We start from the raw sequence: 27,670 nt of genomic DNA, 5'->3' as shown, positions 1-27,670 counted from the left end.
GTTTTGGTAAAATGGAGTATGTTAGCCATTGGCTTTCTTCAAGCTCCTTTGTGCAGTCACACATAGCAGCAAACCACAATTTACTGTAATATGTGAGACCTCACAGCTTGTAAAAATGAAATGCATGTCCCAGAAAGTTGGGATCAGACATAAATGACTCCCTTTTGTTATACATGCTATTGTAAATAGGCTTCTCCCGTTGTATCCAATGTGGACTTAAACAAACTTACAAATTCATTCTGAATAATTCTTTGCTGCTGGGATTTCAAATCTAAAACCAGCTCCTGATTCACTGTACATGGCAGGCTTTGTCCAGCTCATTTTCTTCTGTCCTTGGAGAGTATCTCATATCAAGATGGTCAGCAGATCTTCTGGCAACCTCTTGGGATGACAGGTTACAGGAAGAAAGGGGAGATCTGGGAGTAAAATCCTGGCTTGAACTACCAACTGGATCAGTTGCAAAGTTCATCTGAAACATACACAAGAAACACGTTATTTCAGCTATGCAAGGAAGATACAAATTAATTCTAGCAGTGAACACTAGTTTTATATTTCAAACAAAAGTAGCAGAAAAATTAATCCCACTGGCCTGTTGATCTATGTTTATGTGAATCCTGTTATCTCTTACGGTTGTTGAGGGAGGTAGGCTTCTTCACTGACAACAAAGGCCCGCATAGTTAAAGCAATGGTGTTCCCCGTAGTAACATATGGCTATGAGAGCTGGACCATAAGGAACGCTGAGCGAAGGAAGATCGATGCTTTTGAACTCTGGTGTTGGAGGAAAATTCTGAGAGTGCCTTGGACTGCAAGAAGATCCAACCAGTCCATCCTCCAGGAAATAAAGCCAGACTGCTCACTTGAGGGAATGATATTAAAGGCCAAACTGAAATACTTTGGCCACATAATGAGAAGACAGGACACCCTGGAGAAGATGTTGACGCTAGGGAGAGTGGAAGGCAAAAGGAAGAGGGGCCGACCAAGGGCAAGGTGGATGGATGATATTCTAGAGGTGACGGACTTGTCCCTGGGGGAGCTGGGGGTGTTGACGACCGACAGGAAGCTCTGGCGTGGGCTGGTCCATGAAGTCACGAAGAGTCGGAAGCGACTAAACGAATAAACAACAACAACAGGCTTCTTCAGTTCCGAAGCAGAAGTTTAGATGTGTATTTCCAGAGGAGGTGAACCAATGAAGTTCTTTTTTTGATGTAACTGCATTTTTAAACAGTATAGGCTATACTAGATATTCATAAATCTGGAAAATTTGGGATGGCAAAATTAACTAGAAAACACCACATTTTGGAAGTGTCTGATTTAGAGCACAGATTTTGCCTTCTGAGACACTGTTATGCCATTAGCATTACTTTGATGGTATGTATGCAAATATGTCCAAATGCTGGGTTCTGTACATGGTTCCAGAGAGATGTTTAGGATTCCATCCTTGAGAGGAATCAGGGGATATGGGCCCAGAGACTATTTATTTATTTCATATGGCATAGCAGAATGCAGCATTGTTGCATAAAAATCACAGAAACAATATGGGCTATTGTTTTTATCTTTTTATACTGCTAAATTTATGAGTTGTTGGGCACCCAATTTTTTATGTGGTTGTATTTTTGTTTGCTGTATTTGTTTACAGTATTGGGATTTTATTGAGCTTAATCTTAGACAGTGTAAATGTCCTGGAGCCTCAGGAAATGGGTAATATAGAAATATACTATATGTCAGTATGAAGCCAGTAAGTTAGTCTATCATACTCAGGAACTATGCATCCGGAACACCTTTTGCACATGGAGTTTCAAAACTAGCAAGCAACATGTGGTGGAAAACTGTTTTCACACACATGCTACCTAACATTACTAGCATTTTTACATTTTTTTTAAAAACAGTTCTATTTTTCCAGTCTCAGTTTCATGTAGGATTTATAGTTTTCCTACTTAGATTTTAAGTTTTTCCAAACCATCAAGTTTAGAATCTATTCCAAACCAATCTAGTATATTCCAGACCCCCTGGCTTTTTATTTATTTTATTTACATATATCTGTCCAATATATCTGATAGGCATCATATCGAAAGTCCATTATCAAACTGGTAGCAAAGCTGTGTAGCAGACACCTACTTCAGGCACTCAGTTTATTATTATTGTTTATCCCTTAATTTGATAAGCAAATTATAATTTTTCTGGGCATGGTGCATTCAAGAAGCAAAAAGAAGCAATAATATGAGACATCCGATGTATAGTTTAAAGATGTGCCATTATAGGCTTACATGGGAAGGATATGGTTTTTAAGATTTCATCATGGAGTGGGGTCAGGGAAATCATGGAAGATCTCTTCTGCCTTTATTCACTTTTTTGTCTTCATCCTAAATATGTTTACAATTTGTGGATAAGACACACTCAGGAACTCTTGGAAATATTAACTTACAATATTGAATTTCTCTTATTTGATACTGTACATTCAAACTCATGTTTAATAATGCTGGTTACCTTTTGTAGTCTGCTGCCCTCTGCTGTTGTTTTAAGGTTCTCAAAGAAACAACTCTTCTCTGGTATTTGTGACTTGTCAATAAATGTTGGTGACTTCAAGCTAGGACTGAAAAGATGGGAATCCATTCTTGGCTCTAAGGATGTTTGGGGAGAAATGCAAGGACAGCCATATTCTGGAAGGATATCAGAAACACTTGAGGAAATTCCTCATTCATTTACACTTAATAGGCTTTTTAAAAAAGGAAAACAGAAAACCAGTGTTAGTAGACAATCATGCCAATTCCGAGAGATCATAAATCTGGAGACCACGCATCACTATACAAAGGATTTCTATCTCTCTGAGTAAAATCTTTATAATTTGATTGGGGTTGGAAAAGCAATCTTCCATATGAGTACAAGATACTTGAAAAAATGGTTTCCTTTGGTCTTTCTTCACCAAGCTGGAGACCTCCAGGCCTGAACTACCAGATTCACCAACTACTATCAATTTAGACAAAACACCTGGATACCACTAGAATACAGAAGGCTGCAGATCTCTCCATACTTTTCTGAGTAAATTCCACTGAACCTAGTGGGTCTCAGCATTTCTACCATTTGTGCTTTTTGAATTGTATTTAACCTATATTTCCCTTCCTTGCTGGTGAAAGGGGGAAAGCGTAGGATGCAATACACTAGGAAGTTGTATTAAGTGATGTAAGATACGGTTATATTCCTCAATTATCCTTTTGTCTCTAAGTAAATAAGCAAAAGTAACCTACCCTAGGTTTGCTAATTTACTTCTCCCATATGCACACCAGTCCAACTACTGTATGAGCATCATTCTAAAGCAGAAGAAATGGTCTGGCCCAATGCTCAGGGAAAAAGCCAGGTTTTTAGGGATTTGTGGAAGGACAGAATGGTAAGGGCCATCTAAACCTTGGAGGGAAGGTTCCACAGAGCAGGTGCTACAACAGAAAAGGCACACCCCTTGCGTCCTACCAGGTGGCATTTTCATGGAAGAAACCCAAAGCATTTCCACTTTCCTGGATCTCACAGGCTGAGCAGAGACAGTAACCTGGCCCTTTGTAGAGATAAGGAAGATGATGATGGAGATATGCAAGATCTGTTACCAAACTGACAAGAGGTGAAACATATTTTAAGTCCAAAACAGACAGAAAATATGCAGAAGCAGCTCAGACACCTCCCTAATTCACAAGGGAGAGGAGGTACAGTGTATTCAGACTTGCATGAGTCTGTTATTACAGCCACTCCCCAAAAAAGTAGTTTTAACCTTCCTGTGGAGTTGGTTTTCTGATCTGGTCTACCTGGTGGGTCTGACAGCTTGGATCATGAAGGGCTTTATAGCGATAACCACCTTCAATTGCTTGATGAAGTACTTACTTTCACTTGTGCCACATCTCCCACCACTTATACTAATATTTAAAAGAGGGAGGAAAAATGGTGACATTCCAAACCAGAAATAATTATAGTAATTATAACAAGACAACTACTAAGAAAAGCTAAGATTTTAAAAGTAAATTGTTACCATTGCTTCTGTTTTCTTCACCCTTTTCTCCCTTCTTGATGATCTTAGGCACAATTGCTTTTTCGTTAAGCAGCCCACTATTAATTTCCACTGGGCTTTGAGAACTTCGGAGAGAGGAACTGGTGTCATTTAATAACTGCTTGAGACAAGTGTTTAAAAGAGAGACCTGTGTCCTTAGCATCTCATTTTCTTCTTCTAGTTTATCGTGATTCATTATCAGCGTACAATGCTTTTCCAAGTTGTGATGTGCCTCTTTAGTTTTCTCAACTGATTCCTTCAGTTCTTCCAGCTCCAATCTGATTTCTTCTGCACCAACATCCACCTGAAAACCTATGCAAAACAAGAGGAGTCATTACTAGAAATTACTAAGTTTACTAAAAACAAAACAAAACAAAAGAACACCTGTATGTGTGTTTTCAGGAATAATTGTCCAAATAGAACACAAATAAATTTGAAATGCCCTGTTTTGGATAGCAAAGGATAGCAAAAACATATCTTTGCATTTATATATGCCCTTCCCCTGTTCACTTCCAAAGAAGTGTGAGAAGGCCTTCCTTTTTGTTGCCATCCTGGAGATGAGAAAACAAGTAGCTTAGCAGAGACAGGAATAAAAGGTCCAGTATCTGTCCAATTTAAATATCTGTCCAATTTATAGGCAAAAACTGTGCTGATATGATATAATCTATCTAAAATCCCAGCACAATTTTTTTCTTTGAATTCTATTGACACCTGAAGCTACTGATAGAAAAAAAACTACTGTTTTCTTTCAAACCATGCTACGTACATGGAGCTGTCATCTTCAGCTGAGTTTCAAGTTCATGAATTTGCTTCTCCATTACTGCTTTTTCCTGCTTTAGCATTCTATAATTCAGCCACAATAGAAGTGAATGACAGAAAGAATCGTACTCTTCCTTGAGCTGCAACATTTGATTTAGGCTGTTTACCTGCATAATTAAAACCACGACAACATATTTGTAATTACTACAACAGAAACTTCATATAAGTAAAATGAACTGCATTCAATTCTGTTCTAGTGTGTCTTCTGATTAAATCTTAGCAGGCTTTGAACCTAAATTACAGGTAGTCCTTGACTTACGACTGTTTGATTAACAATAGTCTGAAGTTACGACGGCCTTGGAATGGGTGCTTTATGGCTGCAAAGCCCTTCAAAGGGTCACAAAATGTCACATCACCCCTTGAGGTCACATGATTGTATTTCAGGCACTTGGCAACTGGCTCACATTTACAACTGGTGACAGTATCCTGCAGTCACGTGATCACATTTGACGACTTTTTTGCTGTTTTCTAGCAAAAAATGCCCATCACAGAAGCTGGATTCACTTAATGTCCGCTGTAAAAATGGTCATAAAATTGGGTTAGGTCACATGGTGACTTGACTTATGACTGCAAACGATGGAAATTCTGGTCCCAATTCTGGTCATAAGTTGAGGACTATCTGTATCTCAAGCATTACCTCTTTCCGCCCCAGCCAGCTGATCTTCCATTGGATTTTACTGCAGGCCCCTTATGTTTGCAATTTCATCTCAGATTCAGGGCTTTCTCCGTGATGGCACCAGGCCTTTGGAATGCCCTCCAAAAAGTAAGCCAGACACTTAACTTTGTTCCTGTTTTTACACTGAGCCAAGATGTTTTTATTTTGTCCAATATTTTAATTTGTATATTCATCTTGTAATTTTTATCTGTTAACTTTTAACCATGTAAGGTAATATCACCATCATCATCTTCATCTAGATTTATAAGGCTGCCAAATCAAGAGAGACTCAAGGTGGTGTACAAAACTAAAAACATCATAAGAATACAAAATAACAGAAATACTAACATGCTGGAGAAATACACAAACAAGAAAACTGCAACTACCCATCATCAGTCAATAATCCATTGTGGGCATTATTTCACATCATCCTAAAATCTGATGTGATAAAGGGCTGTGGAAACATTTTAGTGAATAGATGCATAGAAGGAATACCCAATTACATCAAACTGTAATAAATAATAACACTGTGAAACTGCTAGCTAATTACAGGTAAGGGATCAACTATGGGACTGCTAGTTATTTTCAGATAATGGAACTCTTCAGTTCCCTTGACCTCTATAACATCATACTGCTGGACTAAGCATAACGTCTTCCAGAGCCTGTCGCTACTGAATTCTATAGATATCAGTGTTTGCATGAGGCTGGCCACATCTGTCTAAACTACAGTCTCTGAGATGAAATGATCTGGCTTGCATTCCATCCTGCTCACCGTCTCTCTACTAAGCACATTTCTACTAAGACTAGATAACTACAAGATATCTTCCGGATGGATTGGACTCTGTGTTTTCAGAATTTCAAGCCAGCATGGCTCATACTACTTGGGAGTGCTGGAAGTTGTCATCCAACTCATGCTGAGGGCATCAGGATGGGAAACACTGCTGTATAACTAGTGGGCCGTAAATAGACAGGTGCTACAATTTTTGGCATAGTTACCTAGAATCAAGCCCCAATGAACACAGCAAGAGCTGTGTTTCTAAACTGTGTTTAGTAACCGTTACTAAGTTTCCCTCAGTACAGAGACCCAATTTTATACAGACATTTTTAACCTCCAAGATATTCTACCCATGTTGTATAGTTTGTACAATACCTTTCCAAGGAAGATGTATTTTTCACATGGTGTGACTTCTAACTTTTCTTCAGTTTGTTTGAAAGGCACCTGTAGGTCATCTTGGATAGCTTGCAAAGCTTCATTTTTGAGTAATGGCTCAAGAATACAATCATTTTCATTCAGTTTTTGCTTGAAACTTTGTAATTCCTGAATGAAAGCTTCCACCAACTGCTGTTCTTTAGAGTTACTGGATTTTGCTTCTTCCAGGCAACCAACCAACTGCATATTGTCAAGTTTGAGAGAAGCAATTTCACGAATGAGATCCTGTTCTTTTGACTTGAAAGTTTCTTTCTCAGAATAAAGGAGTTTAATTTCTTCACAGACCGTTTTTAGCTGTGATTCCATCAATCTTACTGCATTTTCACATTCACCTCTACTTTGCACCTTCTCTTTTTTATTTTCTTTTAGTAGGTTTACCAATGTAGAATTAGTAACTTCTAAACTAGTTACTTTGTCTTGTTTTTCTTTCAGCTCTTTCTCTAGAGCCTCTTTCTCTAACCTGAAGACTTTGGCTTCACCTTCTAAATGTTGTTGGCTTACACACATCCGTTCTATCTCAGTCTTCATCATTTCTGTCTCTGCTTCAGCTGTCTCCATTCTAAGAATTGCATCTTCCAAACTCTCCTCTGACATATGCAGTTCTCTTTCCAGAAACTCAGATTTGTCTGTGAGAGTGTCAGCTTTTCGTCTGTTTTCTTTCAGCTTTTCAGCCAGATGATGCCTGCTCCTTTCATCAGATTCTATCTTTATTTTCAGCTTCTCAATGCCCTGTCGCAACTGATCTGCCTCTTCCTGTGCAGAAGTTAGCCGTGCTGCAAGTTCAGCTTTTTCTGCTAGTGAACCTTCCAAGGACTTGGATATCTTGGCATTTTCGGCTTCAGAGATGTTTAGCCTGCTGTGTAAGTGTTCATATTCTCTAAGGCTCACTTCTCTTGCCTCAGTTAGATATTTCATTTGATTTTCTGCTGCCTCTTTTTCCGACACGAGATCCCCCATAACTCTGTCCAGATTCTGGAACTGCAACATATAGCACACATTTTCAATTGATAACTGATCCTCTGCAGCCTGAGCAGCCTGAAGCAATTTTGCCTGGGTTACAGACTAATCTGTAGCAGCGCCTGCCCTCCAGAACAAGGTACCCCTGAGATTTAAATGGCCTCCACCCTACTGATATTTCAAGGGGCCCTGAAGACGTGGTTCTTTGCCCAGGCCTTTGGTGATGGAGAGTAAGACCCCGCACTTCATTCCATCCAGTCTGTTGTTCTTATCATCTTTTACCCCCTTTACTGTATTTTTTTTATTGTTGGGAGCCGCCCAGAGTCGTTGGGAGTTGAGTGGCATACGAGTTTAATAAATTAATATTATTATTAAAGGAATGAGAAACCCTTTTTATATCCTGAGAAATAATCTCTTGAGCCCATTGTTGGTGGGATCATCTTTATTTCTGACCCCTCTTTCTAGCAGGCATCTGGTAGAAGATAGATTGTCTTTGCCTGCAATTTAAATGGAACTTTGGGGTGGTGAGGAAAAGGAGGAGGTATTGAAATTAGCTTGAGATATATATGCAGTCCTAGGTTTTTAAAAAGCCTTGTTTTCCCATGCTCCTCAGTGCTATTAATCTCTCTCAAGCTTTTCTGTTTAAGGATTTTAGTGTTATTTATACGAACATGTCACTATTTTATTTTGTTCAAATGCTTTGTTTTCAGTTATTGCATGTTTATGTTACATTTTATTGAATTCCATTAATTCATGAAGATACAGAATACAAGACTTTAGAAATAAATGTAGTTAAAAATCTAAACTGGAAGAAAAACATAATCAAGGAAGCAAAAGAGTTGGTTTTTCCCCCCTAACAGAATAGTTATCACAATGGCATGTTCCAAGATATGAAGAAAACATTTACTGTTCTAATATTGTTGTTCCTATTAATTGCTTAGGCATATTGATTTTCCTCCTGAGTCAGCACTGTGGATGTGCTTCCAAAGTGTCTGTTCTATCCTCTGTACTTTTATCTTACATTAACTACCGAAGTAGGCTCGAAGTAGGCTTTGTGAGCTGCTCTTCATATAAATATGTGTAATTCTGTAAAGCCAGAATTGGCATTAAATTGTGCATTATGGCAGTCTTCCCCAATCTAGTATTCTACAGGTGTTGCTAGGACTGAAAGAACCTACACAAGGACTAATATTTATTATCTTGGCACATGGAACAGAAAGCGTAACAAGGCTGCTTTCTTGCCGTCAAAAATGGCTTATTTTGTGTCTGAGTGTACAATAAAAAAAATTGGCTGGAGCCAGGGAAGGATTTAATTTAATTGGCACAAACTCAGACTAATAAGTTAATGAGTGGCTGCTCTTTTAAAATTCAGATATAAAAACAATTCTGTACTTTAATTCCAACTACTTCTGATCACAGGGTATCTATCAGTCATCGGTGCTGTTGAAATGTCTGACCCCAAAGCAAAGTGCAATTAATTCTATGTTTTGTGTTTTGGGAAAGGGCTATGTTACAGCTTCTTAAGATTCTTGACTAGCAAGCTCTCAATCACCAAAGTAACCAACCCCCATTGCTCTGCAAAAGAAGGAAACCCAGGACAGGTCACTTCCTTGAATATGCCTAAAGAGATTCAGTCAAATTAAACAAACTTACCTGGTCAGTGTCAGCACAAATTATTGGATGAGAACTTAAGTCAAGGTTTTGCAGTTCTCCTTGTTTCTGAGGAAGTTTCTTCTCAGCTGGCAGTTCAGATGCCACTTGCAGGATCACTTTATGAAGCTTTTGTTGCCAGTGCTCATTGCCAAATATATTTTGCTTTTGAAGGCCATCTACTTCCTTCTTTGCAGAAAGGAGCAGCTCTTGAATCTTTTCTATTTCCTCACCTTCCAGAATCTTATGAGATCTAAATGATTCCTTAAGCATCTTAAAGGAGTTTTCACAACATTCGCATTGAAAATGTTTGACTCCATTTTTAAGATGTCTTCTGGATAAGATGGTCACCTGTTTAGTGAGAGGCGCCCAGGCATCACTGCTATATAATTTGCCAGCAATATTACATTGTTCAGGTGTTTCTTCCAGATCAATTTGTTTGTTTTGATGTGGTCCTCCCATTTCAGTTGATGACACATCATTGTCCAAATCAGGCTCCATAAGCATTACTTTTGTACAGGGGAAGATTTCAGTACCACACAGACTCTCCATACAGAATTTTCCATGTGCTTTAAATTCTTTATTGACTGAACTTGGTGTCGTCTGTATCTGAAAAGAAACCTCGGCTTTGTTGAGATTTATTGGCAATGTGGTATTTTTTTCTTTAAGCATCTCATTGCAGGATTCTAACTCTGACAATTCAAATACCATATTCAGGTTCTGAATATCTAAAATTTCATATTCATTTTTCAAAGAAAAGACCTTTTCCTTGATTCCATTCAACTGTGTTTTGATTTCTTTGTTAATTAATTTCAAATGTTCATAATCAAATCCCTCATAATCTTCTGGAGTTATTAAGGGCACTTCCTCCATATCAGATTGTGCTTCCATTTTACTCTCATCTATTAATTTATTAGAAACAGAAATGGTCTCTACTTTTAGCCTATTCATTTTTTCCATTAATTCTTTTGTCATGGTATCTGTGCTTATGATGCATTCCAACTGTGAGTCTTTCAGCTGTGATGCTAATGTTGACTCTTCTTTCTGCAGGTGTTCACACATTTTCTCCAATTCATTTAGCTTGCTCATTGTCATGTGTAGGGAGGATACTAATTGGAGATAATCATTTTGGCTGGGCATCAGATCATGAGGAACTGATGAACACTTGGCATCTTTCTGTAGGTTAAAATTGTCCTTGATAACAGCACTGAAACACATTCGTGATTGGTCACTTCCACTTATCTCTGTCATCTTTAAGGCTGAATTTTGCAAATCTTTACATGCTTGTAATTTATGCAGCAATTGCTCTTTTTCCATTTCACTTTCTTCCATTTTTATCTCCATAGTTCTCAATATCATCTCCAAGTGCTTTACCTGATCAGCATAGATTTCTATAGAAATTTCTCTGTCCTCAAGATCCATCCGAAGCAACTCAAGCTGCACTTGATACTTATTAAGTTCATCCTCTCTTTCTTCCACAAATATCCTCAGCTGTTCCAATGTTGTCCCATCTAAAATAAAGTCAAGCACTGCATGCTCACTTATTTTCATTTCAGAGATCAGTTTTTGTAACAAGATGTTTACAGAAGAGTGCCTGTTATTCTGTCCTGTCCCCTCCTGTCTTAAACTTGTAGCTTCTTTGGATATTGAGTGGTTTTTTTCAAGTTGCCAAAACAAAGTATTCTTTTTCTTCTCTAAAGAGATCAGCTTATTCGGCAACCGCTCCCATTTGTTCACAAGCTGTTTCTCTCGGGTATCGAATCTGGCTTTTTGTACCTTTTGATTCCTTAGAGCACTTTCTAAATAATCTTCCTTTGGTTCAACTAATGTCCATTTTCTTTCTGCTTCTTCATCAGCTTCTGGCAGTAACAAGCTCTTCTCTTGCTTTCCTTGTGACAGTTCCAAAACGCTTTCCTTCCTTTCTCTGAAACTTTTGGAAGGATACTGGTTTTCTTGCTTTATGTCTAAGATTTCTTCTTCCAAAATATTGATCGTATTCTTACGCCTGGAACTTTCATCCTGAAGTTCCTCAGTTTCACCTTGTTCTAAGGATATTTCTGTAGATACATCTGGTTCCTTTTTGCCCATAACTTTTAGTTGCTGGACCAAATCCTTAAGAAGCGCATTGCTCTCTTTTAAATCTTGAATCTCTGCTTGTTGCCTATCTGATTCCTCAATCAACTTTTGTAGATTCTTGTTTTTTCCTTCAAGAGCCAATAATGCTTTGGAAAGCAAGCCTTCCTTCTGGAAAGCAGCTTCTTGTAATTCACTGATCTGCTGCTCCATCTCCTGAATAAAGATTTGATGACTTGGCTCTGCTGTTCCAGCTAATCTTTCCATTTCATCTCTGGTTTGGGCCAGCTCTTCAACCTGTTTCTGAAGGAATGCATTTAACTGTGTGTGAGAAGCTAATGATGCTTCAAGGGAGGCAATATACTTCCCCTTTTCTAATGCTTCCTTTGCTGCAGATTGCAGCCTTTTCTGTAAGATGTCTACCTCTTTGGTGAACTCAGATAATTTCACTGAATTGTTTTCTCTCTCTTTCTGAAGTTTTTCCTCAGACATTGCTGTTTTTTGCTGGAGATCACTATAGGCTTTTCTTTGTGCCTCTAGTTCAGTTGTTTTTTCTTTCACCACCTGCTCAAAAATGGTCAGCTGTTCACTAAATCGTTCATGTTCATCTTTGATAGCAGTTCCCTTCTCCTGATGTTTAAGTTGTTCAGCCATTAAAGCACTTTCCAAACTACGTATTTTGCTCATTAACTCTTCTTTTCCTAAATCTAGCTCATTCAAGAGTTCTTTGCTTTTCCTTTTCCCCTGGGAAAGAATCACGAACTCTTTTTTAAGGCCTTCACATTCTACACTAGTTTTCTGCAGAGTTTCCATGTTTTCCAGGTTCACACTGAGCTCTTCAATTATATTTTCTTTGTCCTTCAGAATTTGCTGGAGAGAATCTTGTTCATGTTCAACATCAGAAACAGCAAGTCTCGTTTTTTCTAAAGTGACAGAATTATCTTGCTTGTTCAGGTTTTCTTCAAGCAATTTTAATTCTTTTTCCAGTGAACAATTTTTATCTGCAAGGAGAGTCATTAAAAAGACATAAAAATATAAAAGGCTTAATTTACAAAGATTAAGACTGACAAAATACAGGCTCCTATTCTGGCTATGAAGCCTTAACATTCCACAAACAAACTTTGTGCTCCTGTGATAATGACTCCTATCTCCATGCTCCTGGGAAATATTAAACTACAATTTGCCATCACATCTGAATCAGGCAACTTAGACTGCATAGCAGGAAAAATTATGGTTTACAAGCTTCACCTGGATGCCGCGTCAAACTATTGTTTGATCAAAGAAGGAAGGTACTTATTAAATCTTGCCCATGAGAAGAGGGACCAGATGTACAGGTTTCAAGTTTTCCACACTATGTTTTGAAATATCAAAGGTACACTGTATAACATGTAAAACAGTTTGTTGAATATTCCAGTTATCTTTACAATGAAGCCATGACAATGAACTAGATTCTGGGATCGAAACATTTTATGTCAAGGTACTTACAGGACCCCTTCTTCACATAAGGGTAACCCTTCACAACTCACCCAGTTTGGACCTCCCACCAACATCTTTTACAGTTCCCCTACATAGGGGAGGTAAAGGGTGCTTACACTCACAAGTAGTGTTTTTCTGTTGCAGCCCCCATGAGATTAGATCTGTATCTTCCTTGTTGGCCTGCTGGAGACCGTTAAAGGCAGAGTTGTTCTAGAAGGTCTTTGGGGAATGAATGGTAACCATTTGCTGTTTTATGCTTGTGTTTTTATCAGCTTTTACGTTTTTATTGTTTTTATGTTGTAAACTGTTGGGAGTCATTTTTGTAGAATCTGGCAGTTCATAAACACCATAAATAAATAAAATAAAAAATAAATGTCACGTTATGCCCAGCAGCTAGAGAGAAACGTGCAAATGATATGAGCAATCACACACCTATGAAATTTAGATAGAACTATGGTTTGTTTTGTCTAGAAGAAAGAGCGCAAATAGTTTTCCTCAGATGAGGTTTTGAAGCTGTAAGGCAAAATGACCTGATTGATACATAATTAAAGAAGGGAGAGTAAGCATAAGTATTTCATAAATCTGATATCAGTTGTGAGCTCTTGGCTTTCTGGCTATAGCTGGTAAGGTTTCCATTGCAGAATGGAATTCATAATGCAAATTCTATTTGTGCTGGGTTTTTTTAAAACCACAATGGTGCACCACAGTATTCCAATGAGATTTTACCAAGTATGTATCACACACGGGGATCTTCCATTGAAGATCAGGTCTGTTATTAAGCACAACAGAAACCCCATGACTTACTTTTCAGGTCTTCAGCAAAATGCTGACTCTGCTGTAGGAAGAGTTTCGTACTGCAGAGTTCCTCTTTTAGCTGAGAATTTTCTTGCAGTTGTTCAGCAGACTGGCAGCTGAGAAGGCTATTTTGCTTCTTAACTTCCTATGAAATTGAGAAGGTAGTAACTGATGGATGAATAAAAAAGAGAAAGGTTTTCTTCAAAAGGGAACTATAACCTACCTGCGGTCCCAACCCAAACATCCTTTTCTTTATCAGGTGTGGAAATCCAGTAGCCAAGTGTCCTAATTTTTCTTAGATGTTATGAGGACAGCAGCAAAAATACTGCCACACTGGCAACCTACACTGAAAGTCGTGCACTCCAAGCAGCTGCCAAGTGCAGTTGCTAACGAAGGAAACCTCTAGCCTGTTATAAATTGTGCCATGGTGAGGTCTCCACAGGGTAAAGAAAAATACTGAAGAACCACAATCCAAATGCATATCTTTAGCGCTTAAAAAGAAGAGAGAAACTAGACTACAGCCAAAGGTCTTGGAGTAGAACCAGCATCTAAAACACGGTTCGTTATCAGGATAGCTTAGAGGACAGCCTTTTGACAGTTACCCAGTTATCTTGAGAATCCCTAAGTCAAATGCCAGGCATCTTTGTCCATTACAGATTCTGGAAAGCATGACATTTTTGCTTGTTTGTTTCTGCCACCTTTTTTTAATGCTAACAGAGAATATGAAAGATTTGGGGCACTTTGTTCTCAACCTCAAAGCATTAAAAAAAAAGCCCGCTGGTCTATTCTTTATAACTTTGTTGCTCGTGGGAATAAAATAAAGAATCTTTCCGAAAGAAAATGGCACATACATTCATGCACCACCCACTCCTGAGCTGCTAAGATAACAGATGGCATTGGCACAGCTTTGTTGGTCTCGAGCCCTCAATTATCCATTGAGTTGCTACCAGCAGATGGGCACCAAGGCACCCAAGCCAAGTGTAAGGGAAGGGGCCACCAGGATGGGAAGCATAAGCTGGAAATTTGCTGGCAAAGCAGGTTGGTATTTCCAGCTATTGAAGCAAATCAGCCTGAGAGCAAGGCTGAACTTCTTGGTGCTTCTGTTGATCAACCTCTACCTCGCCTCGCCTCCCTCTCTAACAAACAAAATAGTTAGAAAATCAGGGGGTTGTGCCAGTGCTCTCCACAGAGGGCCACATTTAAAAGTATTCTGGCAATTATGCTATTTCCTTTTAGGGTAAGCAATATTATACAGAGAGTAGAAAAGGAGTAAGAGGAAGCCAAATAAAAGCAAAGGGTGAGATGGGGGAGGGAGGGAAGGATACATGGCTAAAAATACAGTAGTTTATACTGTTCACCATACCTCTTCATACCTTTCTGTCTTTACAAACCATACTTGTTGCCACATCTACACTTCATACATTGCCTCTTGTTCTTTAACAGTTTTGAGAGTAAGCAGGATCTTGAGCTGATAGTTATTTTTTATTTTTTTTTAAAAAAAAACCTCTCCAAGTATGATTGAGGTCAAAGAGAGTAGGTGGATGGAACATGCATTGGGAATTGCAACCTATAACAGTTACCATTAAGTGCTTCCAGAATACAAATACAGGTAGTCCTCACTTAATAATCATTTGTTTAGTGATGGTTCAGACTTACAACTGGGTTGAAAAAAATGACTTATGACTGGTTCTCACACTTATGACCATCGCAATGTCCCCATGGTCACATGATCACAACTTGGGCGCTTGGCAACCAGTTCACATTTATGAACATCACAGCATCCTGTGGTTATGTGATCACCATTTTTTACCTTCCCCGCTGGCTTCTGGCAAGCAGAATCAATGAGGAAACAGTGTGATTTGCTTAACGACCATGCAGTTCACTTAGCGCCCGCAGTGATTCACTTAATGACCACCACAAAAAGGTCATAAATCAGGTCAGATTTGCTTAATGACCACTTCACTTAGCAACCAAAATTCGAGTCTCGATTGTGGTCGTTAAGCGAGGACTACCTGTACGGCCAATTAAGTTTGCAGGATTTTTAAAGATCCAGGTACAAGTCCTTCAGCACTGGACTATGTGCAAAGAAGCAACAAGGCACTATACTCTCCCCAAATTACCCTATTTCTCTTATACATGCCATCAGCAAGCATATGATACTGCAAGGCAACTGATCCAAATTATTCTGGAGCAACCTTCTCCAATATGCTGCCATTCAGATGTAATGGACTACAACTCCCATTGCCCCAGCCAGCAAGTATTTGTAGTCCAACACATCTGGAGGGCACTGAGTCACAGGCAACTGCTTGAAACTGTGCCATTGGGTGGATCTACAAATATCCTACACTACAATGAGATCTTGTTGTTCCTCATCAGCTTAAACTAGAGCAACGTTTCTCAACCTGAGCAACTTTAAGACGCGTGGACTTAAACTTCCAGAAAACTGGGAGTTGAAGTCCACATGTCTTAAAGTTGCTCAGGTTGAGAAACACTGAACTAGAGGTTCCCCAGCTTCCTTGGTTAGTGCCTCAGTAATTCTTTCATGGAGATCTAGGCCAAAAGACTGCCCAAAACACAGCTTCACAAATGGATGTAGCAACAATCTAAAATATCCTGTGGTGCCCTGTGAGTTTGCTGCAGTGCCCCAGGGTGCCACGGTGCAGAGCTTGGGAACCGCGGGCTTAAACAATTGAGATCTGGGAAACTTCACCCTATCTGAGAGCAGAGATGCTGAATGTCCCAAAAGGTTCTATAAAAGCTGGGCCTACTGTGTTTTGGTAGAGGTTGAAGAGTCACTGCAGTTTCCAGACAAGAAACAAACAAAAATATTGGCATGTTTATCAACACTGAGAAAAGGAATAAGATACAGGAAGTTCATAACTAGTAAAAATCTTGCTAATGTATTTAATGCCTAGTTCTCAAAAATATATCATTTCTTGACATTTCATTATCCTTCCCCTCCAGGTTGCTAGCATTATTAATTTCAACTTTTCCTATAATATCTTAAGATCAACTCTTTTTGGGTCCTGTCATTTGTTAATTGTTGTTTAAAAGCCATACCAAGAAGCCCTGTGCTATTCTTGTAGGAAACTTTGTTTAAATGGAGTCTTTACCCCAAATTTCTTTATTTTATCTGATTTCTACTACATGTCAAAATGCCTCCTTTATCTAACCCAGTGTTTCTCAACCTCAGCTACTTTAAGATGTATGGACCAACTCCCATGCTAGCTGGGGAATTCTGGGAGTTGAAATCCACACTTCTTCAAGCTGCTGAGGTTGAGGAAGACTGATTGAGCCAATATCACCAACACTGCCTTCTTTTACTTACTTTGACTTACTTTAGAACCAAGGTATGGCCGGGAATAATTTTCTTAATGACCACTCAAAGCAATCACAAACAACTCTGAAGCTGCTTTGTTCCTCCTGTAAATATAACTGTTTATTGGAGGGAGGTGGTGATAGCTCATGTTAAGTCAGGGGCATCTTTCTGAGAGTGTATGGCAAATCAAAAGGCAAATTAATCTCCAGGATGTTCTCCACATCTCAGAGAAATCTTTGTGGAACCCAAAGGCATTCCTGCAAATAAATATAATTCTCTAAGTTAGTGCTGTGCTTTGTACCATGATAGCTTCTTAAAGATTTTTCATTCAAAGAATTGTTGTAAAAACACCAGGAGGACAGAGAGATTGGTGTCTAAGGATACGTTAGTGTTTGTATGCACCATCTTGTTTCATCTCTGCCCTAAGTGTATAATTACTCTTACAATTTTAATTTACCTCATAGTTTTCTTTCCATTCATTTTCCTTCAACTGCATTGTTTGCATAGCCTGTTCAAGTTGATTCAATTTCTGTGCACAGTCCTTGGCATTTCTTTCTAACTGCTGTTTTGTTGTGAGAATCTGTAGAAGAAAAGATGGAAAGCTTTAATTAGTGGTCATATCAAACAGTAAATAGTGTGGATATATTCTTGCTAATAATAGAAGCTCATAGAAAAAGTCAACTTTTTCTTAAAATGATGTTGGAAAAGTCCAGCTGTCATGGTTCCTGTTCCAATGTTCCTGTGAACATCATAACCAGTTCCCATGCCATGCTGGTGCTGACACGTGTTACTGTTTGGGAGGGTGCTGCTCTTGTTCTTTTGTACCAGGCACTGATGTAGAGACTTTGGAATGTCTACTTGGGTTATCTCACCTGTTCAAGGACACTTTCCCGAAGACCGGCAGGAACTGTTAGGAACACTTGCAGGCTGCGGGGACTGGACTCTTTCTGACTCTGGGGGGAGGGATTAGAACTATCTAAGCTTTAATTGTTTGAAAGACCCACGCTTTTGCCATTCTCAGCTTTGCTCTTGAACTTCCATACTATACAGTAATAAATCAGATATCCATAAGCTTCTTGTGTGAGTCTGGTTGGAAACTTGGGTAGGCATTCATCACACTGGTTTTCTAAAAACATAAATCTTTCACCATCAAGTGTTTGTGTTACCCAGGGTATTGTGATTATACCTGAATCACATCTCAAGATATAAATGGTAGAGAAACTGTGCTGGGTCTCTTATGGTTTTCTCCAGCCTAAATGTCAACCGGATGCATGGAATGAGAATTTTGGGGTTAAGATTCACACACCTGGAGGCCCAAGTTGGGTGTTCACTATGGGTTCAAAATTTAGAAACCATGGAACAGGCAGTCACATAATAGAAATTATTTCTCTCTTGAACAACTGACAATCATAAATTCTTCAGAAATTAACCTGTAGCTATACATTAAACTAAAATACTGAAGTTATGGATATTTTCCTATATATAATTTTATACTTGTCCAAATTAGTAAGATCTTAAATGCAGTGTGCATAAAATCTAATACTCCTTTTTCTTTTAGTCATTTAAAAAGGTATCAAAATATTTCAATGCTTGCAAGTAAGCAAAAAATTTCAAAATAATTCCAGTATTAGAGGGAAAAAAATGAAAAATTATCCTTCCATCCAAGAATGTTTTTTATTAGCTTAAGGAAATATATAATGACTGACTAAACCATCCATCTTGTCCCTGATATCCACCAAAAGTCTGCACATTAGACATCACATTCTAGTAAGAATACAAAAGGTGTGGTTGTTTTCCAATGTAGGTTGATCGCTGTCAACAAATATATGGATTGTGCACAGGAGTTCCTTTTTGCATGTGATATGCAAAGATATTAAATGGGCCCAAGAGATGCCTAATAAGAAAAGCTGTACGTATATAAGGCCATAAACTGATAAAATTTCTGGAACTGAATAAATTTTCCTAGTGGCTGCTGCTAATGCTGCAGACCACTTGCAAACACCAACATCAATGTTTTGTACCATACCTATCTAGTAACTTTTCTAAGTGTAGCTGGCAGAAGCTGCCACAAAACTGAACATACTTAAAATTACTAGTTATCCTGTTACATTGCCTGAACCAAGACTCAAGTTCCATGTACAGATGGGCTCTCAAACCACATTCGTGGCTGGGACACTTCTGTCTACTCATTAAACACTGGCACTCTGATGCCAGGAAGGGAAGGATGCAGATGTACTGAACCTGGAATATTTTCTCTTATGAAGGAACATGAAATCTTAAATCCAGAAATTCTGCAAAGATTAGACTTTACAAACATTTCCCAGGTTCAGTTCTGTTAGCTATTAAAGTATGTTTTTTTAGATTGAAGATGCACAAGTTTCTTTCAATGTCTTCTCTAATAAAGCTGCAACCACCCCATCTAGTCTTGTATTCTTCTATACCCAGATGTTGTAGAGCTAACTCCCACTGTCAGCAGTCATCATGGCCAATAGTCAGTGACGGTGAGAATTGCAGACAATATAATCTGAAGCCTCAGATCTGAAGAAATATATTCACAGATGTTCAGCCAGGATTAAGAACCCTTGAATTTATGGTGCATATTAAGTACAGGTAGTCCTCACTTAATGACCATTCATTTAGTGACAGTTCAGACTTATGGTGGTGCTCACACGACCATCACAGTGTCCCTGTGGTCACATGATCACGATTTGGGCGCTTGGCAACCAGTTTGCATTTATGACCATCGCAGCATCCCACAGTCACATGATTGCCATTTTCAACTTTCCTGGCTGGCTTCTGGCAAGCAAAATCAATGGGAAACTGTGTGATTCACTTAATGACCATATGGTTCACTTAATGACCACTGCAAAAAAGGTTGTAAAATTGGGTCGGGTTCGCTTAATGACTGCTTTGCTTAGCAACCGAAATTCCAGTCTCAGTTGTTGTAGTTAAGCGAGGATTACCTGTAGGCACGTACAGAGTTCTAAATCATGCTGCTAACAAATGGGTATAAACAGATGAGTGCCTAACAGAAACACAATGATAGTACACTGTAAAACACAATTTGGACTGCAGCATACTACTTGCCTCTTCATTGTGCCTGTGAAAATGTCCACCTTTCCTGCATTGGTTTAGCTACAACGCAGCACCTTACCTCTTGGTATTCTTTGTCTTTGTCTTTAATCTTCTGTTGTAAAGAACACTGCACACTTTCAAAATTTTGCTTCTGACAGTTCAGCTCATTTGAGAGTTTCCTGAATTTTTCCTCTTTCGCTGAAAGCTACAAAGAGAGAATGTAAAGGTAACAAGGATGGGAAATGTTTCTGGTACTCATCTGATAGTTTAGAAGAAATAGCCAGAGCGATGTGATGGCTAAGGCACAGAACAAGGACCACTGAGCCTCCAGATCTAATCTACCATGGAAGCTCACTGGATGACTTTGACCAGTCATCAGATCTCAGACCACCGTTGCTGTGGGGCAAAATTGTAGGTGGAAATGCTATACCCTGCAGACTTTGAACTCCCGAAACAGAAGACCTACAGTTAATGAGGTTAGAAGTGAATATATATTTATGGCTAGAGAGGGGAAGCAAGACCAATGCAATGAAAACTGAAATTTACATTTCCTGTCACTGTAAGAACACCTTGAGAAACAGTTGAGATCTGCAAGTATTATCCAAAACAGCAATCTTCGGTCATTAAGTGTTTTCAGGATAAAAGATGGTCCTCTCCCTTCCCCGAGTGGTTAGGGTTAGGGAACCAAGCTGGAATCCAGAGGAAGAGATTATGGAGGAAAAGCCTTTTTCTGTCCTTCATTGGGAAAAAAATGCAGCGGTTTGTTACCAATGGCACCAAGACAGAACAGTTGTAAGTACAGTTGTCCAAAATGTTCCATCGTGGAACTCTGCAACCCTGGGAGAGGCCCTTCTGCTTGTTCCAGATGTGCTCAGACCGCAATCTACTTTCAAAGCACTCAGAACAGGCTTGTTTCAATGTTGAACAAGTTCCAAAAACACTCAGAACAGATTGCTTTGGGATTAGAACTTTCCATGGCAGAATGCTTTGCACTACTGTGGTTTTTTTAATGCTTTGTACTACTTTTCCTGTTGCAGAAAGCAGCAGAAAATAACCCGTTTTCTGTGACACTCACAGCAAACATAGAGCTGGCTTGGCCTCCAATAATGTTTTGAATATCCACTGATTGTCTGAGGAACACTGTGCATTTGGAGAGGTTGTGCATGTATTTGTGCACTTTTGTGATTATGGTTACAGGGGAGGAGATTGTGATTGTATATTAATAGTGAGAAAGGTTGCATGTTGTAGAGATTATATGTATATTATACATGCTGGTATGTGTGTGCAAAGACCTCTTTGGGTTCTTTGGGGTCCTGAGTCTCCAAGAAGTTGGTTACTTTATACAAGCTGAATCACATCTGTTTTCATAAAATGACTTCTTTTTGATGATATTTAGCTCACTGTGTAAACTCATGGGTAGTTATGCAAATCCTCTCTAAGAGACCCAGCTCATGCAGACAAATGATCGTGTTATATTAAACCCAGATAGCACTGGTGCTGCATGCATACAACAGATCTTTGAATTTAAAAGGTCCCAAGTAAGATTTTTAAAAGCACATTACCTGAGCAGCTGTTTGATCCAGTTGTATTGTAATTTTAGTTACTTCATTTCTAGCCTTGTTCAGAGTTTTCTCTTTTTCAGTTAATTCCATTTTTATGTTTTCCACTTGCAGCTGAGTATCCTGAAGCTTCATTAGGTTGGATTTAATATCTTGTGCCTGAATTTGCAACCTATTTTCCAGTTCCTGAATTCTGGATCTTAATTCTATATATAAAGAATTATATATTTAAAAAATATCAGTACAGTGTACCTTGATATATGTTGGACTTCCTTACAGGCAGGATGAATCTATCTATACAGTTCCTGAGCAGAGGTGCACAACCTAGGGCCCCCAAAATCCAGAAGACCTCTGAATGTCCTTACCAAATTATGCCAAGATTTGTCCACAATGTATCAAAAAGGGAAAATCACTAAATCCATGACTGGAAAGTGATCCTATTAACTAGATCTAGTTTTAATTAAATGAAAATGAAAACAAATTTAGTTTTTGTCCTAGCCGGGGTCCCTAGTTAGTGGCATGTTCTCCCAAAGGTACCATTCAAAAGCCAAGCACAGTCTCAGCCAAGAAAAACCTGCGTAACCCTGCTGAAGGGAAACCCTGCACAAGTTATGTCTGTGAAAAGTACTCTGATGCATCAGATATTACATTTTCCATGACAAATTCTTGTTTGAAACCTTTCCTTTTCCCTAGACCGAGGCTATTATTCTATTATTATTCAGTATAAATTATAGCATTTTCTTCTAATGTTCTGATCTTGTGGCAGCAAATTAGGTGTGAATAATCAATTTCAGCTTGGAAGCCACATTTTCTCCTTCTGGGAGCATCAATGGATGATGTTAGGACTTCACTACAGTGGCATGGCTGACATTTCTGGACCCATTTATTTTGGGAGCTGGGGAATTAAGGGGCACAGGATTAAGGTCCCCATTTTGCCCCTTACCACCACTCAAAATGGGGGAAGATATGGCCTGATTTTTGGAGGTGATTTTGAAAGAGGGTGTTACAGGACTTGGTAACTTCTACAATTCTTAAGGTTTATTCTCCACCACTTTAAATGCCTCCCCCTCAAAAACTGTGGTATTTTGAGTCCTGCTCGTTCTATGGAGCTCAAGGGGCTACAGTCTGCTGGGTACTCTCTTCTGCTGTTTTCTGAATGGGCCAAAAGAAAGGTTAGCTGGATAATATTATGGTGGTATTACAGAAAAAGGACTGCATTGCCAAATGTATGAAGAATAAGTTGCTTACAATATTTTTAAGATACCTTGGTTCTGTGTTTTCAGTTGATCAGTGATTGAAGAGCCCTGGCTGCTGTTGGAGACACTGCAACTGATGAATTCTTTCTTGGCTAATTTTATACTATTGTGACTAGGAGTTGCCGCAGATTCCCAAGGAAATTGTGGCTTGGTTGACCCATTGCTATGAGGAGTTTCTCGATGGCTGGATAAAGGACAGCTTGGAGTTTGCTCTTGTTGCCATGAGAATACAGATGAGGAAGCTTGGTGCCGGGCAATTTCTCTGCAACTTATATTACGTTCTGAATGCATGGGATTAATTTTCTTCTAAAATTAAGAGAGAAAATGGCTTTAATAAAGAAGTCGCTTCAGTAAAAGATAATGAAACCACCAACTGTGGACTTGATTTCAGTTTTTCACATGTGAGCAACTCGCAGACACCCCTAGTCCTCCATCACCCTATTCCATCCCCCAGAGTGAGTGGGGCCAACATTTTCATCCATGTTTTAAGAAATTGGAGGAGTTAAGATGGAAAGGAGATGTTTTGAGTCTTGCAGCATGTAAAAAGAATATCCAACCTTCCTTCATAAATTGAATTGATTTTCTACTTGGGTGTGCATGCTAAGGATAAAACTGATACCTGCATCTATTTGGCCCATTAGATTCTTCTCAATTCCGTCTAGCACTTGAGTGATATTACATCACCGCTGTCACACAGTTTCTTGGCTGCAAGAAACCTGGCCACCTCTGCTCTACTCATTTACCACGTATCAGTTCATGACTGTGTGCTTATACACTACAGAACAGTGTATAATCAGGGAAGTGCTGTCTCAGATGATTGATCACAAACACTACATTACTACAAACAAGCTTATATTACTATTCAATTATTAACTGTAATCTTCACCTTAAAATTATTTATTTATTTATTTATTTATTTATTATTTAAAGTCAGTCATTCATACAATTCCTTTCTTATTCCAAATCACTTAGTACGTATGTATTCCATACAGTGTATTAAACTCTTACTTGAGACTTCATGCTCTTTGGTTCTGCTTCTAGGTGTTTTCTTTCTTCGATTTCTTTGCAGGATTTTCTTTGAAGTTCTTTGATTTTTGAATCTATCAATGTTGAACAGAAATGTCACAATAAACTTTTTACAATAAAAAAGGATGAAGATACTGAAATGAGATGCTTTTCAGTAAAGAAAGAATTTGATTCATAAGCTCCCCTGGGTGGGGGGGATAAATAAACACACACACACACACACACACACACACATCTTATACCATTGTAGATTGGTGTTGGAGAACCAGTGTGGCTTCTTTGTGGTGTGTTATCAAAAGATGTATCTCCACTGCCAAAGGTCTTTGGTTGTCTTTCCAGTTCAGATTTGTACCTATTTTTTTTAATGAAAGGGATGTAAATTTAGGGTAGCAACAAAAATTTTAAGACTGAATTTAAGCTGATTGAATTTCAGGGGATATGTTAGTGAATGACTTGTACCAGTGAATTCAGTGTGAATTAATTTCAGCTTAATTTATTGAGCTATTCTACATATGTTTACTCAGAAATCATTCCTATTGCTTCAAGGGAAGAACATGGTTACATTTGTACAGAATATACACAGTGTAACCTTTTTATCAGAAACTATGTAAAACCTAGGAAACGGCAAGATATTACTCTCAACAGGAGCAATTAAAAAGTCAGTATTATTTTACCTCAAATATAGAATACTACAGGCTTGCAATTTAAAACTGCCTTCCTTCATTGCAATATAATATAGACCCAGACCCATTTTATCCTATTCTGCTGGAACAAAAAGTAAAAAAGCAAGAGATATAAATTATTAAAACTTCTTTTCTATTAATATGCTCAGTTTGGGATGCTAGGTCCCAATTTTTCATCGCCAATTTTAGACAATCTGGGTGCTACAATTTCCCAGGGAAAATGTTCCTATTTGTAGAAATAAAACAAAGCCAAAATGGGTATTGTTTTATATAATTCATTAGTAACTAAAAAACATCAGAAGGGCTTTGCTACATCAGAACAAAGACCTATCTAATCAGTATTCTGTTCAAAGTGGTAAACTACATGTTTATGAAATGCCCACAGGTTGGACATAACACCCTCCAGCTTTGGTTTTCCCAAAAATGATCTTGAGAGGCACATTATCGCTGGTACGAGAAGAAAAACAGAGCCAGCATAATCAGGATCCATCAATAGCTTTGTCCTCCATCAATTTATCCAACCACTTCTTAAAGCAGTGGAAATTGGTGGCCATCATTCCAACTTATTATAGCAGTTTGAATAGATTAATGATGGGCTTGGTGTCTCCTTTTATTTGTCTTGATCCATTGTATAAGCAGAGATTTTATTATCAGAAAGGCAGAAGTCTCTCTCTCCACTTTCCTTTTACTATGTATAATTTGAAACACTGCTATAATGTTCCTTTTTTCATGTAGGTTCTAACGTAAAAGCTTCCAAATATTTTAACATTTTGTGATGCATGAGGAGCTTTGCCCTTCTAAATAAATACAATTCTAGTCAAACTGGGCAGTTTCAAAGGAATAAGATTGGATTTGGAACTTCACTCCTCACTACTGCTAAACAGACAATTGGCAAGGGCTTTGGTGCTGACCAGCCAGCACAACTGTACAACCCACTCCTATCCAACACCCTTACTTAAAATAAAGACGTTCACCTTTTAAGGTCTTGCTCTAGCCTTTCAACTTGTTTCTTGCTTGAAATAAGCTGTCCTTCTTGAAAATTAATTTGTGATTCTTTCACCTGAAGTTCATGAAAAAGTTTCTGCCTGTTTTTTTCTAGGTTATCGCAGAGTTCCATCAAGTTCTGGTTTTCTCTCTTCAAGGCTGCTCCCTCATTTTTTTCCTTTTCAACCTTAATAAAAGAGTGCACCAATAAAGAATCCATGAATCCATAGCCACATAGGCTGACTTCAAGATGCTATTTGATAGGGCTACCAGATCTGAGCTGCAAAAACACAGCTGATTGGAGACCTAGAGTTGCCTCCATCTCTTTGTTGCCAACTAGTAGCTATCCAGTCTTTTGCATCCCAGTTCTGGTAATCTTATATTTTATGAAAATTGTATTGCCCCATTCTAGTGAGAAACTTCTGATTTTTCTCTAAAGCTATCCTCTGCCAGTTTGGCTAACACTGCAACAAAGACTGAAAATATAATATAGCCATAACAATCTATTGCGAGGTCAACACCCAAATGGTCTACAAGCTATTTTTAACTGAGGTTTTAAATTAAACTATGGTAGGTTTCTCAAACAGAAAAGTTATATACGGTCACAATAAATTTCGCTACCCAACTAAGGCTAGTTCCTTCAATAGCAGAGGGTTGGGTTAAGGAGTTCCATTTTCTCTTATATTTGGGCTTATAGAATGTATGAAAGGAGACAGAATAATATGCTCAAGGTTTGCCCTCACATTCTTCTACTCAAATATAGCTTGAATGAGGCCTATGTGTGACACTATAAAGCTGCAGGCTTCAGTTCTTATAATGTGTGATTCACATGGTTACAGAGAATACACAGCTATCTAATTTTCCTATTTCATGGCATAGATAACCAACATTGGGCACAAAAATAGCCTGCTGCAGTCCCCAAGAGCTAAACCAGGCATGAAGCAGAGCTCCTTTTCTCTTTCTGCCAAATTAAAATAAGAAAAAAAGAAATATTGACCGAACAGTTTAGTAAAATAGACACTTTCCTTCACATCCCTCCAGCTCCCAAGCTGCTTTTCCCATCACATAAGACCCTTGTATTTTTCCCCACTAAGAGAAAACAGCTTGAGGAGGATCAGTAGGATGAGAAATGAACAACACTGAAAGGAAATCTGAGCAGGTATACTGCCCTTCCATAATCTCTGAGTCAACTCAGAGTCTTCTTAGGCACTTTGTTTTTTAAAAAAACAGATGAAAGATACAAAACTATGTTAAGCTCACTTCAGCCCTAGATATTTAGGCACAATCTCAAGGCTCCATAAACCTTTGACTCTAGCCCTTAAGCCTTCCAAACGCTGCAGCCAAATTGTAATTTTAATACGATAATTATTTCCTTTATTATATTAATGTAAATCAAACAAATAAAGTTTTCATCCTGGTCCCACCCATATGACTTATGAGCCAAGTGTTGCCTTTGGCCCAGTTTAAACACTGCATGTTCATCTGTGGACACCAGGTTGACTTTAAATGGAGCTACACAAAACACCATCATGAGGCTCACATTTCTTATACAGGGCTTCCTTTTAACAGAAGGTATTTTTTTCCAGACAGTAATACTAGAATACATGGTTCCATGTATAAGGAATTTGGAACTATGTTCTGTTGTTCCCTTGCATTAAGATACCAACAATTTGTGGCCTGTAAATACTGAATTAAATTTTATCCTTTTATTTAACCTCCAACAATAATGTGCAGCATTCTGGGTGGTTCTGGTCACCATGCTTTATTTTATGACAGCTAGTCATAAAATAAAGAGCTGCTAAAAGCAAGAACAACCTGCCTCCTTCAAGTATCCAAGCTTTTAATCAAAACAATACAGGCATTATGAGAAATGTGATACTGTAATGTTTTTTTTTTAAAGGGGACGATTTCACTTAAACTTGTGCTATATAGTAATTATGCTACCTTCTGCTTCTGTTTCTCCAAAGCTGCCTCCAGAGATTCCAGTTGAAATTGCCTTTGCTGACGTTCCTTTTTAAATTTCTCAACTTGACTTTCAAGTTCTTGAATCTTCTGAAGGACTCTAGTGGAAAGACCCTCTTTCCACTCTTCCACAGCCCAGCTCAT

At 38.5% G+C, this 27,670-nt stretch overlaps 1 protein-coding gene across 1 annotated transcript; it reads right to left on the bottom strand.

The window, feature by feature from the left end:
- Positions 1-239: 239 nt before the first annotated feature.
- CENPF (centromere protein F) lies at positions 240-27,670 on the bottom strand. Its single transcript, XM_063318369.1, has 15 exons — positions 27,509-27,670; positions 25,555-25,751; positions 24,140-24,249; positions 23,880-23,971; positions 22,880-23,174; positions 21,619-21,821; positions 20,136-20,261; positions 17,439-17,561; positions 13,672-13,807; positions 9,322-12,392; positions 6,652-7,761; positions 4,794-4,953; positions 4,010-4,339; positions 2,485-2,657; positions 240-469 (listed from the first exon to the last, which is right to left on the bottom strand). Exons 1-15 carry the CDS (start codon positions 27,668-27,670, stop codon positions 290-292), a joined length of 6,468 nt encoding a protein of 2,155 aa, XP_063174439.1. The 3' UTR covers positions 240-289.

This window comes from Candoia aspera, chromosome 1 (assembly GCF_035149785.1).
Source record: "Candoia aspera isolate rCanAsp1 chromosome 1, rCanAsp1.hap2, whole genome shotgun sequence".
Lineage (NCBI taxonomy): Eukaryota > Metazoa > Chordata > Lepidosauria > Squamata > Boidae > Candoia > Candoia aspera.
The sequence above is the reverse complement of the archived record's forward strand: the minus strand, read 5'-3'. Positions and strand labels throughout refer to the sequence as shown.

What these genes read in the sequence shown, in the direction of transcription:
- CENPF (XM_063318369.1), bottom strand. Translation starts at nt 27,670, where the DNA reads ATGAGCTGGGCTGTGGAAGAGTGGAAAGAGGGTCTTTCCACTAGAGTC. An exon ending in CAAAGAGCATGAAGTCTCAA is followed by an intron (nt 23,175 to 23,879) that starts GTAAGAGTTTAA and finishes TAATTTTAGAAG; the next exon opens with AAAATTAATCCCATGCATTC. An exon ending in AAGACAAAGAATACCAAGAG is followed by an intron (nt 17,562 to 20,135) that starts GTAAGGTGCTGC and finishes TTTCTTCTACAG; the next exon opens with ATTCTCACAACAAAACAGCA.